The sequence below is a fragment of the Ixodes scapularis genome, unplaced genomic scaffold (assembly GCF_016920785.2).
Source record: "Ixodes scapularis isolate PalLabHiFi unplaced genomic scaffold, ASM1692078v2 PGA_scaffold3__209_contigs__length_174095766, whole genome shotgun sequence".
Classification (NCBI taxonomy): Eukaryota; Metazoa; Arthropoda; class Arachnida; order Ixodida; family Ixodidae; genus Ixodes; species Ixodes scapularis.
In genome coordinates, this window is record NW_024609868.1 from 56,822,629 (window position 1) to 56,840,853 (window position 18,225).

Sequence of the window (18,225 nt, forward strand, 5' to 3'; positions counted from 1 at the left end):
CCATTCCAGCCAACCCTATGCCGCAAACGTATACCACGTGACCGCGCGGCATAGCCCCTACGTCGCTGCCTGCGGCCCTCCCCAAGGTCACGTGACACCCACGCGGTGTTGCATTGGCTCCGTTGGCTCATAGCGTCAGTTGCGGTTCATCGCAAGGGTGAAGCGGAGTGTAAGAAAGTCGGGATCAACAGGAGCGAGGTTCGCGGCACCGGGCCTCGAACCCTTCGACGATGGGCGCCCGGGGTTTCTTTCCCGAGGGGTCCGGGGGATTTATGGCGGCGATTCGGGAGCCACGAAAGGCCGAATTGTTTTTATGGGGCTGTAAAAGGCGGCAGGTGGCTCTTGGCGTTCGGGGCTGTTTTGTTGCGGCCTGCCACTCAGCCCTGGGGGACCGACTCGCCCGCCCCCGCGGCGCTTGATCTCTGCCGCCCTGGTCAGGAGCAAGAGGAGGAGAAACAGAGTCCGTGGTACGGAGGGGATTGCTGCGGAAGCGCGGAGGCTTAAATGACGTCCAAGAAGGGCTTTACGGGACACGTGTAGAGCGTCACGGACCCACATTGGCTCAGGAATGACGTAGCGAGATCGTAAATTGGATCGCATAGGTACTCGACGTGAGAGCGTTTAAGCTTTTGTTGGGCGTCTTAAGTGGGAATACATTTCTTGTAATCAATTAAACGCTCAAACTATTCGTATAATGTTTCACCCGTTCTTTCATAAGGTGCACGTTTCAAGTTCCGAAAACAAATTATGGCAGGTCAAATAAGAGACCAACAAGCACATGGAATTATTTCATATTGTGAAAACCTGAGACCGATTAAAAAGGAACATGGATAGATAGCACACGCAAGACCCCCGGGTAATTTTGCTATTGTAACGTACAATTTCAATCGTGTTTTATATATTTGAGCCTAAAATTATTCGTGTACAGCGGCACGATTAAGGACATCTACGGTTTCGTTGAGTGGTACTAAACTAAAGTGAAAAACGTTTCGCTCATACATTACGAAACGCGGCCTACCGGCGGCCGCAGCAAAACGTTAATTCGGCTGCTTGCGCTGCCTCGTGTTCATAGCCGCCGAGTGACTTTAACTGTTTTAATAACTTACACTTAAATTAGTTTAGTTATAATCCCGTTTGCGTTTTAGCAGTGTTGTAAACGCGAGCTAGAAAGGAAGCTCCTAAAGTGGGCACATCTTGTTGAATAAGGACTCGGTGCGCGACCCTGGAAGCGCGCTTTGTTCCTTGCACGGTCGCTCGGAGGCGTAGCCGCACATCAGGCGGGATACGTAGGTAGGACGCGCAGAGTCACTCTACGCTTAGAGTATCGACACTGGGTTCCCTGATTTTCTGCTAAGCGCCGCCATTTTCGCTCCTTAGTGTACAGCGGGTGCACATGGCGATCGTTAGGATTTGAAAATGCGACTTCCTGAAACATGTGCGTACGGGGTCAGGGAGCCGCAATATCGGTTTGCTTTGTCCTCAAACTGTTTTTAATATTCCCTCAGTATAAAGATGCTTTTCCCGCCATTTCGGAAGAGGCTCGAGATAACTAGGAACAATGATTTCAAGCAGCGATGTGGCTGGAGTGTCGTAACTCCGAAGCGTAGCTTATTGGGTAGCTCCACGAGCGAGCGTGTGTGTGAGGCGGGCTTGCCTGTTGATGGAGCTGACGCTGGGTATGTTGTCCTGGTCGCAGACGCCATCGGCCAAGAGCCGGTCCCGGATCTCCCAGGCGAACATGGTGGGGTTCTGCTTCTTGTAGTTTGCGATGGCGTCCACCACCTTGGGCGTGGCCACCTTCGGCTTACTGCCGCCGATCACGCCCGGACGGATCGAGCCCGTCTCGTAGTACCTGCAAGCACGACAAAGAAACGCTCAAACACCGGGGCACCGAAAGTATGTTCCTCTAGTCACTGAAAGGGTGAGAACGGCAGGACGGTTCTTTTGGGATGCTTGACTCCCTGCACGCGCTTGTTGCCTTCCGTCGTGCTTTGGCTGCGCGTGCACGCTCGAGGCTCACGAGGAGTGTTATCGAAGGGAAGATGCTCCTCCCAGTAGTTCTAATACTGTAAAAAACTATAACTTACTCCAAGGTGTTGGGAAGCAAAGAAGCCGTAACGAGTGTAATGATTTACATCTCGCTTTGTACAGGACCCGGCACAGCTAGCTCAGACACTCAATACACTATTTAACGCAATTTTCTTTTTTTCAACCGCTTGTAGTCGTACATTTCGAACAACCATATTTGATTGCACGCATGCGCAACGTAATAATATGTCGGCAGGTGTAACCATACATACAGGCTAACATACTTGAGATAAATGAGTTGAAACCGTTATTTTGTTCTTCAAGTTAGCTGTGCAAATCAATCATTCAGTCAGTCAAACGATCATTTAATCGATAGAAATGTATTTCTTCCTTTGTACGCAGAGATGTTCTACCAAATCAACCGCTGCATGTAAAGGAGACGCCACATTGTCTCATCTGACGGCGCAAGCTGATACGAATGAAACTAGTAATTCTATGTGATACAACGTGGGCTGTATTTAATCCAAAAATGTAAAAAGGAAGCAATTTTTTGTTTCGTCTAGACACGATGGGAACAGCCATGTTTCACAGACCACGCGGTACGCCTTAAATTCTTGTTTCAGAAAGATGCTGGCCGAATCACCCCTTCTTTACGGCGGCCACTCTGTTTATAGATAAAAGGGTGTTTGGGGGGCTATGCTTTGTAGCAGTTGATGCTCGCGGTTAATATGAACCGTACTCAGTTTTTTTCTATTAACAAACAATTGCTACGGCGTGTCAAGATTCTTTTTTTAAAAAATCTGTTGCGGTGATTTAGAGTTTTTCTTTGCATCATTTCGGTTAACTTTAAAGTGTTACCGTTGCTGTTCTTGTTGGTAATGGTGAAAGCGTCACATTAGGATAACGTCCGAAATCACAAAAATAAAAAAAAATAAAAAATCACGAACCTATATGTGTGGTCATAACCACTCACGTCCCGCGTTTCATTGTTGCGAGAACAACCGCAGCTCGTCGTATAAATTTCCACCGAGGATACGCCTATATAAATTACGCAGCTTGTTGAACGCCCACACGCTCACCCCGGAGCCCTAATCAAAAAGAAGAATGCAGGGTTGCGTAACTCTCCCCCGTAACAAAAAAAAAAAAAAAATATTACAAAGACGAGGTTCTCGGGGCTATACGAAAGCTTCCCACCAGTGCGACCTATACGAGAAGTCATACACTCCGTTCCCCACACGATGGACCACAGCGGATCCTACGAGCCATCCCAGCCAATCAAACTCCGTGAAAGTATCACGTGACGAGGTGCCCCGCGCGTCGCTTCTTTGTCACCTCTCAAAGGTGATGGGACGCTCCCGCGTCATGTGATATGCTTCGTGGGTTCATGGCGTCCTCTGCTGTCCATTGTGACGCGAGTATTGCGAGAGGTGAATGTTGGGGGGGACGGGAGAATGTGAGTCGGTTCGAACAGGCGACCGGGCGCGTCGGCCGGAGGTGCCCGATTTGTAACACGTGGGCTCCAAACCTGCGGAGCCCCGTGCCGGCAGATTTCAAATTAGCTATCGATCGAGATCGCTCTCCCCGTGTCCTTTTCGCCCCCTCCGCCATCTCATCCCCGGCACCTCGGCCGCGCTTTCTAAATTACCCGACGGTCTCTAGCCCGGACTCGTCTAATTAATACGCGCGGATCCTCCTCCCCGCGAGTTTCCTGGAGCTCAAATCGCGCGCGAACACTCCGGAGAAGAAAGCCTATTGAAATGTGGTCGTGAAGACAGGAACTGCATGCGACGTGACCTGACCGCACGAGCCAGAGCACCTCCCGGAATCTCTTAACGCGTACTTGTTCTTATTTTTATTTTTAAGTTTGTATTCCGTTTTTTGGTAACCTTTTTCGCTGAAACGTAGTCTACTCTTAAATATAAAAAGATAACAATGAAGAGAAAGGAGAGATAAATGCAAGGTGAGAAGTTAGATATCATAACACCCACAGTTCGCTACCTTGAGAAACCTTCTAACGTATTCCGGAGTTTAGTAAAAATTCATTATGCCTTGGAGCGCCATTTTCAGCTAACAAATAAAATGTTTCACTAGTTTCTTTTTCTTATATATATATATATCTATAGTGCCTTCCTTTAGTACACTGCCGGTCAGACAGTTAGCACGAACATATGTCATCGGCGTTTTTCCACGTTTTACACGGATGGGCATTGATGAGTGACAATCTTTCGCGCTTTAGTTGGTACTCCGAACGAGCGCTTTCCACCGAAAGAATGATTCTGATCACTGTATTTTAATTTTAAAAAAAAGAGGAAGAACAAACGGTCACTTGTTCGTGCTAACTGTGTCGTGCCCTCTACACGAAATCGTCGGCGTTGATACGTGCGGAAGCTAACCCGCGTATGCAAATACGCATTCTAAACAGCGTGAATGTGTGTTACATATGTCAAAGACCGCTAAAATGGATTCTTGAACTCCGATACACTGATCCTTTCAAACCGTCCAGACCAGCCATTAAACTCACAGTGAAACAAATCAGCCATCTCTTCCGCTGCAAGCCGGACCCTCCCCATCGTGATGGTGCGTCCTCTTCGAACAGCTGCGCGCCTAAGCACCCCTTTTCAATCGAACCCTCTCAGAGACCGCTCCTCGTAAACGAGTTGACCGCTCGTTTGACCGACAATCGGACATCACGAGCACATTCTCGACTTTATCGGGGGACGACACGCTCGCACTCACGCACTCACGCACACGCTCTCGCGTTAACCGCTTGACGGAGGCAGTTACGACGACCCTTCGCGCGGCGAAGCGGGATCCCAACCCAAGGTTCGCCCCCACCCTTAGCGGGTCGTCGGGGCTCGCGTCGTAGTAGCGCGCACTACCATCTGGCCGCTAACTTCGAAAACAGGGGCGGCCGGAAAACGCGGGGTTTGGCGGAAGGGGGGAGGGGAGAGAGCCACAATTAAGTCGAGCCGGTCTTTCACGAGATCATTACGCTGCAACGGGACGCTTTTGTCGAACGCGCAGAGTGGGCGCTCGAACGGCATCCATCAAGTCGTTGTTCTGGCCACGGGCTCCCTCGGAGAACTCGCTCTTCGTCCCCCCCTCCCTCCCTCCCGGTTCGGAAAGAGAGGCGACCCCCGGCCGAGGTCCATTTTAAAGTCAGATTAAGACAGACGGTTGTCGGGTGGCGCTGCTGATGTCATTATTACGCACACCGCTGAACCGCCGCTGATGTCATCTGGGGCTCATATAAAGGCCCACCGCGAGGATCGCCCCCCCTTCCCCTATCCGGACTCTTGGCCGGCTGGCTTTTTGTCGTCGCCGCTTTTGTCCCTGTTGTTTTTGGCGCTGGTGTCTCTATATGTGTTTGCATTATGTATATATGCGAGGGAAATAGTTGTGTGTGTGTAAGGGGGGGGGGGGGAGGCTGCAAGTGTTGCTTCTCCCTGCTTGAATCCGGGGTTAAGGGTGGGGCTTGAATGCCACGCTGACTGGCTGACTGCGTTTCGGGCGCGGGGTGTAGTAACGCGTTTGCGCTCGCCGGGGTTGCGGCAGTACTGGCGTTCCCCGGGGCGCACTGCAGGACGGGCAGTAAGTTGCGTCTGTCCGTCGGGTGCGCCTATTGTTCCCGCGCTAAATTACCCAGAAGTTATGTCATTTCGGTAGCGTTTTCCGGGGAAGCGCAGTAAATTTCCTTGGTGCGGGGGGACGTGGGCGCGTGGTCAGCTTGTTCGCGGGTGCCGGCGCGGAAGGAGTTTGCCAGTCCTCCTCCTCGTGTTCGGCTAGGTGCTGCGTGCGCTCGCTCGCTCTTATTGGCACTGTTCTATCGGGAGGGGTTCGTTGGAGCGTTTCGTTCATTTCGAAAAGGTTGCGCTTGGGGTGGGGGCAGTGTGCAGTCTTGCGAACTTGGCGGCGTAACACCGAACCAGATTGGATTAAGCGGTGTCGGGTGAACATCTGCGAGCGGCGGTCGCACATATGGGGCCTTCTCTGTGAAAGCTACGTAGACGTAATTTCGCGGACGCTTCTTGAATTTGGCTTCTTAATTTGATATTTTATTTGAGTAGAACTTGTGATCTGCGGAACGACCCTTTAAATTACGATTAATTACGATGCCTTAAATTTGACTTGAAGGTTACTTCAGATGATTGTGTGTAACCATCGTTTATGGCACTGATGCTCTGCGATTGTTGTCCACTCCTATATTAAAGGAGTTAAGAAACGAATATTCAAAGTGAACAATGCAGTTAAGACGTTGCAACGTCGCAATGATAACAATTTTAACAGAGAGCAGACAGAAGACTTGACACGCGTGGTGGGGCTGGTTGAAGTTCGAACGCTCGCATGGTTTAACACAGTGACGTGGCCCACGTTTTAGGTCGCATTATGTCCCTTCCGACGACCCTATGATTGCGTCCAAGATTATATTCCTGAGTTTGTTTATTGTCCTCCAGCAAAACTATATCGGGGGAGATTAACCGAAATTAATTTTAATTGCGCTTCGAACTTTTAAGTAACATACAAAACATAATTCACGCGGACGACACCCGTCATCTGGAACGATATGAAAGATGTGGCGCCCACCTTCCGAGGATCTTGGAGACGCAGCCGTGGGAGACCCTCAGCTGTCGGCTGATGTCGCATGGTCTGACCCCTTGGTGAGCCAGTTCCACGATCCGCTGCCGCACCACGTCCGGCAACGGACGCCCGTTCACGAACACTCCGCCCAGCTGGTTCACGCCACCATGACCTGCGACAGAGAATCAAACACGTCTTGAGAGACAGCCACGTTGCTGATGGTGTGTAACAACGAAGAGTTGCGCTTTTATCGGCACGACTCCGCGCTGTCCTTGACGCTTCAAGATCTGTTGCTCATCGAATTTAATGCACGTGGTTATTTAAAAGGCCATAAACATTGAAAGTAGAAGGATATCTTGCGTTACTTGGGACATGGGTTTTACTATTCTGTAATGTTATTTATGCACCACATACGTCCAGCTGTGGTTTTAGTCATAAGCTCTTGACGAACCTTGGTCAACAGCACAGAACAAAATATTTTTTTTTCATGATTCTGCTACGTTTAACGTTCTCAACAAATCTAAAAACCTTGAACAAAGATACAGATATTTCTTTTTTCTAATCGTAAGTAAAAAAAAAAGCAAAAAAAAGGCTTTATGACACAAAGTAAAGTCGTTAATTTTTTTACAGATTGTAATAAAGTGTAAACAAGTCGTTCAACCCGTGCCGGCTAACGGTCAAGTAATTACTACCCTTAAATATATGCACGTTAAATACCCTATAATATAATTCGCACTGTATTGGTGATACAGATCTATTGTTAGCCAGTTTTGTCATACCTCAAAGGCAGGTCGCCCTGTGGCTGCCTAAACATTCAACGTTTACTTCGCTTTTTTTTTTACTTGCACGAGCAAGACGACGAATGTAGCAAATAATTAAGCGCGAGTCTTGGCACTAGAGCCAAATGAGACATTCCAGTCTAAACCGCAAGAAACTGTGTGGCGCCAACTGCCGCTCCTATCCTCCTTGTATCTTCTCGGGGAGAATTTACCTCTGGAGCTACCAAAATATTCTACCGCTATGTGAGTTGCTATTAAATTGCCACGTGTAGGCAACATTTAAGGAACCTCGCAAACTATGTATAAAGTTCAGACGACAAAGACGAAGAAGTCCTCGCAGACGCGGACTTACTGCTCGTGGAAATCAGGTATATGAATAGACATTGTTGCGGCTTGGTTGCCTAGTTACTATTCGCGGGCTCCATAAATGTTATTCGTGTTTCGTTCTCTTCACTAAAGAGTGACATAAAATCGTAAAATAGATTGGTGTTGCGCAGCTCCCTAATGAGGAACTAATCGACTCTTACGGAGTTTTTATTTTTTATCGACCTCATAGTGCAAAAATAGTTGAGAAAAACTTAGTAAAAAAAAAAAAAAGACATAAAAAAGGAACAAACACAAGACCAAGGACCGCCGAACCGTGCCCGTGTTCCCTGTATATTGTTTTGTCTCGTTTTTTTATGTTCGTGTGTTATTAGATAACCTTTCCGCCTCTACAAAACACAAAGGTAGCCAAATCTTGTACAAAAAATTTCAAAAATAAATCTTTGTATACACTTAAAAGGTTTCTGATAAAAAAAAAAGCTAACCTCACAAGTATTAGAATGAAACGCCCTCTTGTTTCTTTTCGTGTTTAAAAATAGAACAAAACATTTTCCCCCCTTCGGTTAATATCTAGCCATGAAGACGTTAATTGAACTTTAAAACTCAGCCTTAAAGTTGATTTAAAAACAGAATTCGGAACTATCGTATCTAATGACCCAAAGAAACCAAAACAAAATACGAAATAATTTTTGTGCATCCTTTGATTTCCAGAGACGGAAAACTCCATTGTCCGTACAGCTTTATAAGCTGAGATAAACTGTTCAACTTTGACTTTAATGAAAATGAAAGAAAAATATTTTAGCTTCCCCCTGTTTCACCGTTTTTTTGTGGTCAAAGAGTCACATGGCAACCCTTTTTTTTTTTTTTTTTTGTTTCGCCTGTCCTCGGTTGACGGCAACATAAAGTTGAATGCAGGCAACCACGCATGAACAATGCATTGTACGTGGCCCACTCACCCAACAAAAATAACACAATTGACTAATTTCTATGCGGACAGAAAGACTTTGACTACGAAGGCCACTACTGTAATTCGTCAGACATTGCCAAGAAGGAGCCGCAATCTCAACGCTGCCTCAGTTCCTTACATCACCGCCAGATTTTTCTCGACGACGCCTTCCTTCAACGCGCTTCGCAATGCAGTCTGGTCCCCGCCTGGAGGTTTACGAAACCCGGGAGGTACGCAAAGCCACAGTCAGAGAGAACCCCCTTTCGCCTATCCTCCGTACCGACCTTACGACGGCCCGCAGCAGGAGCCATGATACGCAATCTATAGCGCTGCAAGCATATAGCGTGACTGCGCGCAACGCGCGTCGTTGCGCTCCTTCGTAGCCTCCTCTATACTCACAAAGCCTGGCAGTTCGACGACGGAGCCATAGAGTGCTCGGTCGCACATGTGGAGCGCGAGGATCTGGTAGCACAGAGCATCAAATAACCATTTCTCGGGGAACCTGGACGTCAGCGCACAGCTTTTACAGCGGTGAGGACCCGAAACACGCTTGTTCGCTCGGGAGAAGTGTGTTTCGGCGTCTCGCCGCAGCGGGGCGCCAGTCACGTGGCTCTCCTCTTATTCGTTGTCTGCCGCTCCACCTTTTCCATTTCTGCGGCCGCTTCTTGTGGCGATTTGCCTGACTTTGTCTGTATATTAGCAGGCCATGGCTCCTCTGGAGAATCAGATGACGCTCACGCGGCAATGTACTGGCTCCGATGGCTCATGGTGTCCGCTGCGTCCATCGCAAAGTGAAACGAGACGTTTTTTCTTCATTCCTTCTCCAGGTAGATGGGAGGAAAGTTCCGCCCTCCCAAGTCATCTACCTTCAGGTTAATTTTTTTTTTGTCACGTCGCACGCGTTGTTCAATAAACGCCGTGTAGCTGATTCGGCGTTATCGACACCGAAGGCCGCCCGTAATTCAGCCTTGCAGACCAAACACGCGCAACCTCCTGGTTGCACCGAAGTTTTTGCCACTAATTTTGTCAAACGAGCAAACTAAGCCGTTAGAGACGGCGAAGTTCCGGACCAGTGCCAGCAGTGCTGCGTACACTTGGCTAGGGTGACCGTCTCCGCAACTCCGCAACCCGAGTGCCAGGGACGATCGCCGCGGTTTTGTATTTCAGCGTGTTACCGACATTGCCGTGGAAGTGTTGCGTTTTGTGAACGAAGACTGAAATCGTCGACTCGCCAATGATGTCTCCATACGTTTCGCGTACCAGTGGTGTAACAGCAAAATGAGACGACCTGTACCGTCGCAGGTCGACATTCTGCTTTACATAAAGGAGTTTAAGAGACCGCTTGGGCGATTACGTGCAATCGATCGACATTCGGGTCATCTTGGAACGCTGGTCTAAGCCGTAGCTCCTATGTAGCCTCCGCCTGCAATGTCGTTTTGTTCCCCCCCCCCCCCCCCCCCTCCCTCAAGAGCGATTTCACTCTCGGAGAAGGACTGAACAGGCTTGAAATGTGACGGACGGAAAGTACGTATATTTATAGCTTCACATATTAAGTTTAATAAAAAAAAAAAAAAAAAAACGATGTGGATCTGGGATAATTTATTTTCTGATATAGCCGGATAGTGTTTAGTCAACAGTCGGCTTGTGGCCTAGAAGCTCGTTTACGAACTCACCAAGGCGTAGCCAGCGGCGCACAACACCTGTCGCAAATCGCGGCTTGGACCGCATTCATGTTCGCAGAATGGCGATTTGCTCTGCTCTTGAAGCGCTGCTTCCCGCTTAATGAATACTTCAATTACAAAGGATAATTCGAGACGATCGATGCAGCCACACACAAACAAACCAAAGCAAAAACAAATGCTATGACAAAAAAAAAAACTGACGTCCCTAGTGTTATTCTACGACGTTCTTTTTGCGGGGACGCGAACATATGGCTCTAAGGAACAGCAATTGAGCGGGTTGTTTTATCGGCTGTCGCAAATAATTACGGCATGAACGTTTAGTTTGTGGACCAAAAGATTCATCCCCTTGGCCGTTGCAAATATCTTCTGAGGAATTACATCACTGAGAAGAGATAAACATACTGGGAACATTATGTGTTTCTTAGGTAATCATCAAAGAAATTCGAACCTTCAAAACGGCGGGTATCAAAAACGGAAGCGCAGTTTTCGAAATTAATAGTCAGTGTAGTGTGCGTTCATGTTGATATTTGTGTGGCCTGTGCATGTGTATGCGCTTATTGAATACGTTCAGATGATGCTTCTGGTCTTCTTTCACGCTTCGCGATAGGTATTTTCTGGTCACCGTACGACGATAAGCCAAATGGGCAGCCTGGAATAAGCTCTTTCGAGGGCGGCTTTTGGTTTCGCAAATGATTTACCACTGCTCCGTGACGTGCGGTGCTGACGAAGGAATTGTGGCTCGAGGAATAGCAAAGGCAAGACGTGAAGTGTGCGAAGTGGCCATGTTTCAGTAGTCTCCGTTTAACATCGCAGTAATCACAATGGTAAGACTGAGTGACTGCGTTCGAAACGTAAGTTTCCTTACGGGCGCGGGAAGCAGGCTTCGGGAATTAATACAATTTGTAAAAAGCACGTTTCTTCATTGCTGCTTTTCTGGTTTTGAAGACATTCATTTGTTTAGATGGGTGCGAAGCAGCTGACTGCTTTTCTTGCGATATCTGCTTGCAGGCACTGGGGGACCGCCAGTAGCCCTGGGTATTTGCTTGTTCGAAAACGATGTCAATTTTCGATTGAATCGCGGCAGCCTTCCGTGTAATGAGCGAAAATAGTTGTAGAGTCCTCGCTAAGCTTTATTGAGCTCGATTCGCGCATTTCGGAGACGCCACAAAGAGATGCAGACGAGGGAGGAACTTTGCTCCCCTTTTTTTCATAGACGAACGTTCATCCCTTTCTGCGGGAACATATGCTACAAGATCGTTCCTCCCTTATTCAAAGAATATATAGACCATTTTTTTCTAATAGCGTAGCTTCCACCGCAATGTCTACTAAGGGGTGAACAGAGTATGTATAGGACATAATCTGTTCACTCCTAGGCTGACATCGCGATGGAAGGTACGTGTGCTCGCTAGACCTATCGTGCCTGGATATTTAACCACGTGATCACGCCTCCCGCCAATACCCATGCGCAGAGAGTAAGGTCAGGCGATGAATGTGAGCTGGTTGATTGGTCCGGTAGGTGCGTAGCACACACTATACACTGTCAGCTTAGGGGCTAACGGGAGTATGCGCCGGGAAACTAAGGCCATAGCCTCCTCTATGGTACTCACAAAGCCTGGCCGTTCGACGACGGAGCCATAGAGTACCACCCGGTCGCAAATTTGGAGCGCGAGGATCTGAGCACAGAGCATCAAAGAACCATTTCTCGGGGAACCTGAACGTCAGCGCGCAGTTTTTGCGGCGGCGAGAACCCGAAACACCCTTGTTCGCTCGGGAAAAGTGTGTTTCTGCGTCTGGCCGCAGCGGGGCGCCAGTCACGTGGCTCTCCTATCATCCGCTGCACTCGTCAAACGCGTTGGAATGCGAGGGTCGAACACCGGACGCCGGCGTTCTGCGTTGTAACGCGTTCGACGAGTGCAATGGGAACAAAACAACAAAAAAGAAAAGGCTGATAATTTTAGGTCTATACCCATTAACCATTCAAACCAGAGCTCGGCATTCTGAGGTCCCTGCGCACTCTCGTCTCCTCCTCTCCCTCTGTTTCTCGGCGCATGCGTAGTGCCTGCAGGCATGTCCCCGAGCGCCGAGCTATCACCGCTACGTGGCGAAGTGGGGCTCCCTTACTATGTGCCTCGCAAATTAATAACCTCCCTGTTTCCACACTGGGGAATTTTCTCGACTCGAGTGCGCGTTTGTTACTACGCCGGAGTGTCGAGGATTAGGAGCTGGAGGTGTTTCGTCTGGGTCGGGTAATGCGTGTTTGCGTAAGCTGGCTCGCCACGAGCGGGAGGGAAAGCAGACGAACGGCTTCATAATGCGCGCGCGGTGCTGATTCCTATGGGGAGCGGTGAGGCTGTGTAGACGTAAGTGATTCACTGTGCATTCAACAGAGTTGTTGCGGTTTGTTGTCAAATGACTTTGCGCGGAGCCACATTTGATTCGTCGGTATCATGCTATATTTAGTACATCGTAATAAAAACGAGTTATTTTATTTTTTATTTTTTTGCGGGATAAAACAGAAGTGAATAATAAATTGTACGCTTTTAATCTCTATAAACAATGTACGCACGACGACATTTTTATCTTCATATGCATTTAATCATTAGCCAAACCGGATTATTGTGATCGCAACCAAAACGAACGCATTAGGAAAGCTCAAAACGAAATATTATATTTATACCCTTTGCTTCATTGGATAAGACCAATTTCTGGCTACCAATCCTATATATAACCAGAATAAATGCTATATTTCTCTTTAACCCCTTCCCGTCTTTTTTTTTTCTCTTTTGCAACTTCTACATGCGGTTGCGAAATGTTTTATTATATTATTGCTTAGCAAGGATATATTGTCATTTTAAAAATTATATGAATGACTTCATCCGAGTTATGGGTTGGCAATACTACTACTACTACTACTACTCATAATAATAATAATGATAATAATAATTTATTTGAGAAAGAGGAGCATATCACCGGCACAACGCAGGTTCGTCAAAGCCTTCAGGGGCTTGTAGGGCAAATCCGAGATCGCAGAAATATCAAAATAAGTATCACACATACACACGCCAAACATAAAATTAAGAAAAAAAAACTTTTAAAGTTCGTCCGTCTTTACAACACTTCCGGCTGAAGCTTCCGGCTCCAAATACACCCCCCCCCCCTTTTTTTTCAAAAATAAAATAGAACTAAATATACAATACAAATTAGGCCTTCTCAGTTACCTCCACTTAATGTCATTTCAAAAAGTTTCACGTTGCAAGGCAGTTCCAGAGGAAGTCTGAGGCTCTCATGCATATTTGAAGAGACAAAAAAAAAAAGAAAAAAACCACAAAATTACCGGCTTTAAAAAAGGAAGAACAGACTAGTAATTGACACTATCCCCTTTAAATTATATCACAGAAAACACACACACAAAGTTCTGTCTGAAGACTGCATGTACCTAGTATCCTTGTACTAACAACGCAAAAAAAGAATCAGACAAAAATACAACTGCAAATAAATACACCAAATAATCATCCGTGAATGGCAGATGGCGAAGTACTTTCCTAAACTTTTTTTCTGGAAGTGACGTCAGGAAAACTAGAAGGGTAAGGAATTAAAACTTTAAGAAACATAGAGAGACTCCAGGTTCCTTCCATAACGGGTGTAACACATGGGAATAAGGAACCGCGAAACCATTCTTAGCTGCCGCACATTCAATCGAAGTGCTTTGAAGTCAATATTCCAGTAGTGACCAAGTGCTACCGTTTCCACAAACAGAGATTGAAAGTTTGGCATAGATAGTATGTGAAGCATATTCAGACAGGAAGTAAATGCTTAATATTAAACATTACGAAACGTTCCTTTTAAAATGTTATTTTTCTTGGCCTGCCACAATCCAGAGCATTTTCCAAAAATTGTCGTGCAAAAGCAGAGACTACCGTATGTTAAAGAGTGGACTATGAGTTTTCAAAGGTTAAATGGCACAAATGTTTTGATGTTATATATTAACCAAGAAACACACATTAACTTAGAACACTGTTTTGTAAGGTGTGAATTTCAGAAAAGATCAGAACCAAAACTAACACCTAGATATTTCACACTGTTTGAGAAAAGAATAGGAGGGCTATGGCACGCGACATAAATGTGACGTGTGTAGGAAGAAAGGAATATTTAGGTTAACAGCTTTCAGGGGATTGTAAAAACATACTAGCTTTGTTTTTGAGATATTGATATTGATAAGATTATGAGAGAACCAATCCATTGAATCGAGGGAACAGACCTGGAGCATTTTCGTTGCCCTTGAGTAAGCAAGATGACTCGTTAACAGAAGAGAGTCATCTGCGTATTGATAAAGGGTACAGTTCAAGCCTGAAGTAGACATGTCATTGACGTAGATATTGAATAACAAAGATGAAAAAACCGAGCTCTGTGGAACACCGGCTTTTAAAGATTAAATAATAATAATAATAATTACTATAAATAATAATATTAATGAAATAATAATAACGCTGTGTATGTTATACAACCGGAAGTTAGTCAGCCTCAATGGGCGCCTGGTGTCTCAGCTGTAGGTAAGAAATTTAGCCAGTGCATATCCAATCCCGTGGAATCTTCCAGGGCGGGCAAGATGTGCTCGTAAATATTCCTTTATCCTGAGTTCGTGCGTGCGTGCTGCCAACTCAGCTTTTTTCTCTCTCTCTTTTTCTTTCTTTTGAGCTTGCACATGCTATAAATGAGTGCTTGATCTTGTGAAAGCTCCAAGCACCAAAGCGAGGCATGCAAAGGAAGTGAAACGTGACACCCTCATCCGCTTCCACAGAACTATTTCGCTAATGACTTGGCTCGAAAAGAAAGCGCGCTTGAAGTGCCAACAGCGCCGAAAGACAAGTCGTTGCTTTGAATCAGGTCCCCGTGCATTATGTCATTAGCCCTTCTCTCATTTCTTGTGCTGGACCATGAACCAATATGACCTAATCGCGCTTGTATGACTTCATCTCACGAAGAAAACCACTAATAACGCACACGAACTACGCATAGGCTCTTGACGGATAAGGAGATATGTTAGCACTTAAATACCTTTTGCGGCCGCGAAAAAAATATTTTAACACGTACTAGATTTTCGAAAATTAGACCACGCGAAAAAAAAAATCACACGTGTGGTATTGGTCACGCAGTACTTGAAATAAAAGTTTACTCTCGAAGTCTAGAACGTTTGCCAATACGTCGTGTATGGGCACCATTACCGTTAATGTTAAATGGTTCAAGCCTGGGCTACGTATTGGACAGGATAGTGAAAACGCAGACAGAAGGGTCTCGACAGAGGAACAAGCACGATAGCGTGTTGGTTTACCGTTTCTTCGTGCTTGCTCCTCGCGTCTGCCCAGGTTCTGAGACCGCGAGAAGAATATTCCGCCGACGTCGTAACACCTCCCTCTCCCCCGCGCGTCTCAGAACCAACGAGGCCTTCGTTGCCCTTGGCGTCTCTGACTCGCGCACTTCACAGCCCCGCCGCCGTTGCCACCGGTCCTACGCACGTAAATATAGCAAGCACCGCAATCCAGCGGCGGTAGCGAGCGGCGGACCTATCATGCAAACCGCTCTCTCGTTCGCGGGCGCGCATCCCGCGGGCTTTTCGTCCTTCCAACCCCGAGAATCTCAATTTATTTCTCGGCCCTCCACCTCCGCCTTTCCTCGAGTAGAACTCCTTGCGCGCACTCTCCCGTTTTACAAATTTAAACCTTCCAAAGCGCCGTCGGCGGTGGCGGCGGCGCACGAGAGAAAGCCATCCACCACGAGCAGCACAAACGAGGGTCCTGTGTCCCGCGCGGAAAGACCGGGCCGCCGTTCAGAGGATGCTCGCTGCGAGACCCTGGGTGGGCCCTTATCGAGACCGCAGATCGCTCGCCTCCATAAAAATGACGCCGCCAAAATACGACGATGAGTGGGAGGGGGGAGCGGGTGTAAAGGGCAGCTCCTGGAGACACCGCGGTTAGTTTCGGCGCTGTGAGGACGAGAGCCCTGTGCCTTCACGTTCGTCCTAATGTGCCTAGATGCAGAGTGTTTCGAATTGCTCCATGGGGGTGACGTGGTGTATGGGCCGCTTTTGCAATAGGCCTATTTTTCTCGGCCAGGGGAGGCTGAAGCGCCCACGGTACGCTACCACAAAAGAGGCGCTTTCGCTATCGTTCGAGAGGACGCAATTATTTAACGTGACGTGAAGCGGCGTCCCATCATGCGCGATTCATAAAACATAAACATAAAGATAAAACAAGCGCCTGCCAGCGTCCCTCAGAGTCTGCCCTTGGGCACTAAGCGAGCGTTCGAAAGGGTGTAACGCGACGCACAGCGGAAACGAGACCAAAAAATATCCGATTGTGGTCGCCCAAGGCGCTGATCAAAACCTGAGATTTACACCTCTATACAAACTGCGACGAGGGTACGAAAGAGTTGGTCGTCTGCAAATGTCTTTGCGCTTTCCTCCTGGTTTCCCCTTTGCCACGCGACAACGTAACACGTGCACATTTGCGGCCTGTCTTCCCAGGAGGCATCCGCCTGTAAATTGCAAACGCACTCCATGGTGTGAGTTGGTCCCTCTCTTAAATCTAGGCTCCCTAGTTGGTCTCGGCGGCGGCGGCGGCCCGTGGTGGCTGGCGGCGGCGTCGGCGGTGGGCCATGTCAGCGAGGGTCTCGGTAACGTTTCGTTCCACCTGAACAGGCGCCGGAGTCGCGCGGCCGCTTATTAACGGGAGAGCCCAGCTTTCCCCTGGCGTCGTGGCTGCTTAGAATAGCCTCATTAGCCGAACAAGCCTGCCTGCCCTGCCGCTGCACGCCGCCTCCTCGTGACTTCTGGACGGCCGCAAGAAGGATCCGGCGGAAGGGCACCCCACACCATCGGTATATATATCGCTGGGGTGTCGAGAGCGGCTGCGCTTGCCTTTCTGGCTTTTGGTCCGTGGGGGACACTGCACTTCGCGCGACATTGACTGCTGAGAGTGCGAGCGCGTGAGACAAATTTGGGACAGAAAGTGGGGGAAGGGTACAGACAGTTAGGACATATCGGAGTCTGGGATGTCCGGTATAGAGATAGGCAGCGTAAAGGGGAAAGAGGAGAGAGTTTAAGAAAATGGGACCCTTTAGAAGGTACTGTCTACATGGTCGATTTCGGTGGAAGTGTCCCTCTGGTTTCCCCACTTATTTCTGAGACCTCGTCTAGCGTTGTCGTCCTCAGTTGTCGTTGTTTTTTTCTTTTTTTCGTCATTTTCGGTAACTTGGAGCTCGCCGAGATGTTTTGCTCGTGTTTATTGACATTATTTAAAAACCCACATGACGCTGTTCAGGCAGTGAAAAAGGTAAGGTACAGAAAAAAACATTTTGAAAAATGAAACATTGCCGAAGATGTACTGAATGTAAAAAAACAAACAAAAAACGTTAGGTGTCCCATGAGGTACAATAAATTTAATAATGCTTCGCACTTTTTATGTACAGGGGACGTAGACGGGAAGCCGGAAAGGAGGAGCAGGAGGTCAGGAGAAGAGAAAGAGATAGGGAGATAGGTGGGGGAACTGGAGAGACCTCCGTGCGGTCAAATATCCTATAGGTTCCAGAAAAAGACACCCCTCTTTTTCCGCGATAGCGTCGATATAGCAACAACAAATCCTCGGGTTTGTTCTTCGGCAAAGCAAGGCGCTCGTGTGTGCGGTATCCACCGCTTCTCGTCCCAATGCTTGCCTGTGCTCAAACCTGCTCGGGGTCGGGTCTATTTTTCAGTCGCTTTGGCGTCTTTTCCTCCGGCTTGAGGGGGATTCTGTGTTCTCAAGATAGAATCCGTTTTGTCCCGCTTTGGGAATTCAGAGCCTGGGCGCACTCTTCCTCGCTCACGACGGGAACCGAAGTCAGATGGAGTGAACGC

General features: G+C 47.7%; 1 protein-coding gene across 8 annotated transcripts in view; it reads right to left on the reverse strand.

The window, feature by feature from the left end:
* The window catches only part of LOC8052141 (paired box protein Pax-5), a 220,945-nt gene that overhangs the window by 58,347 nt on the left and 144,373 nt on the right, over positions 1-18,225 (reverse strand). For all 8 annotated transcript variants that reach the window (XM_042292454.1, XM_042292457.1, XM_042292452.1 and 5 more), the window contains 2 exons: positions 6,613-6,778; positions 1,655-1,852 (listed from right to left, as the gene is read on the reverse strand). In XM_042292454.1, coding sequence (XP_042148388.1) covers positions 1,655-1,852; positions 6,613-6,778 — 364 coding nt within the window. The remainder of the gene's footprint in view (positions 1-1,654; positions 1,853-6,612; positions 6,779-18,225) is intronic.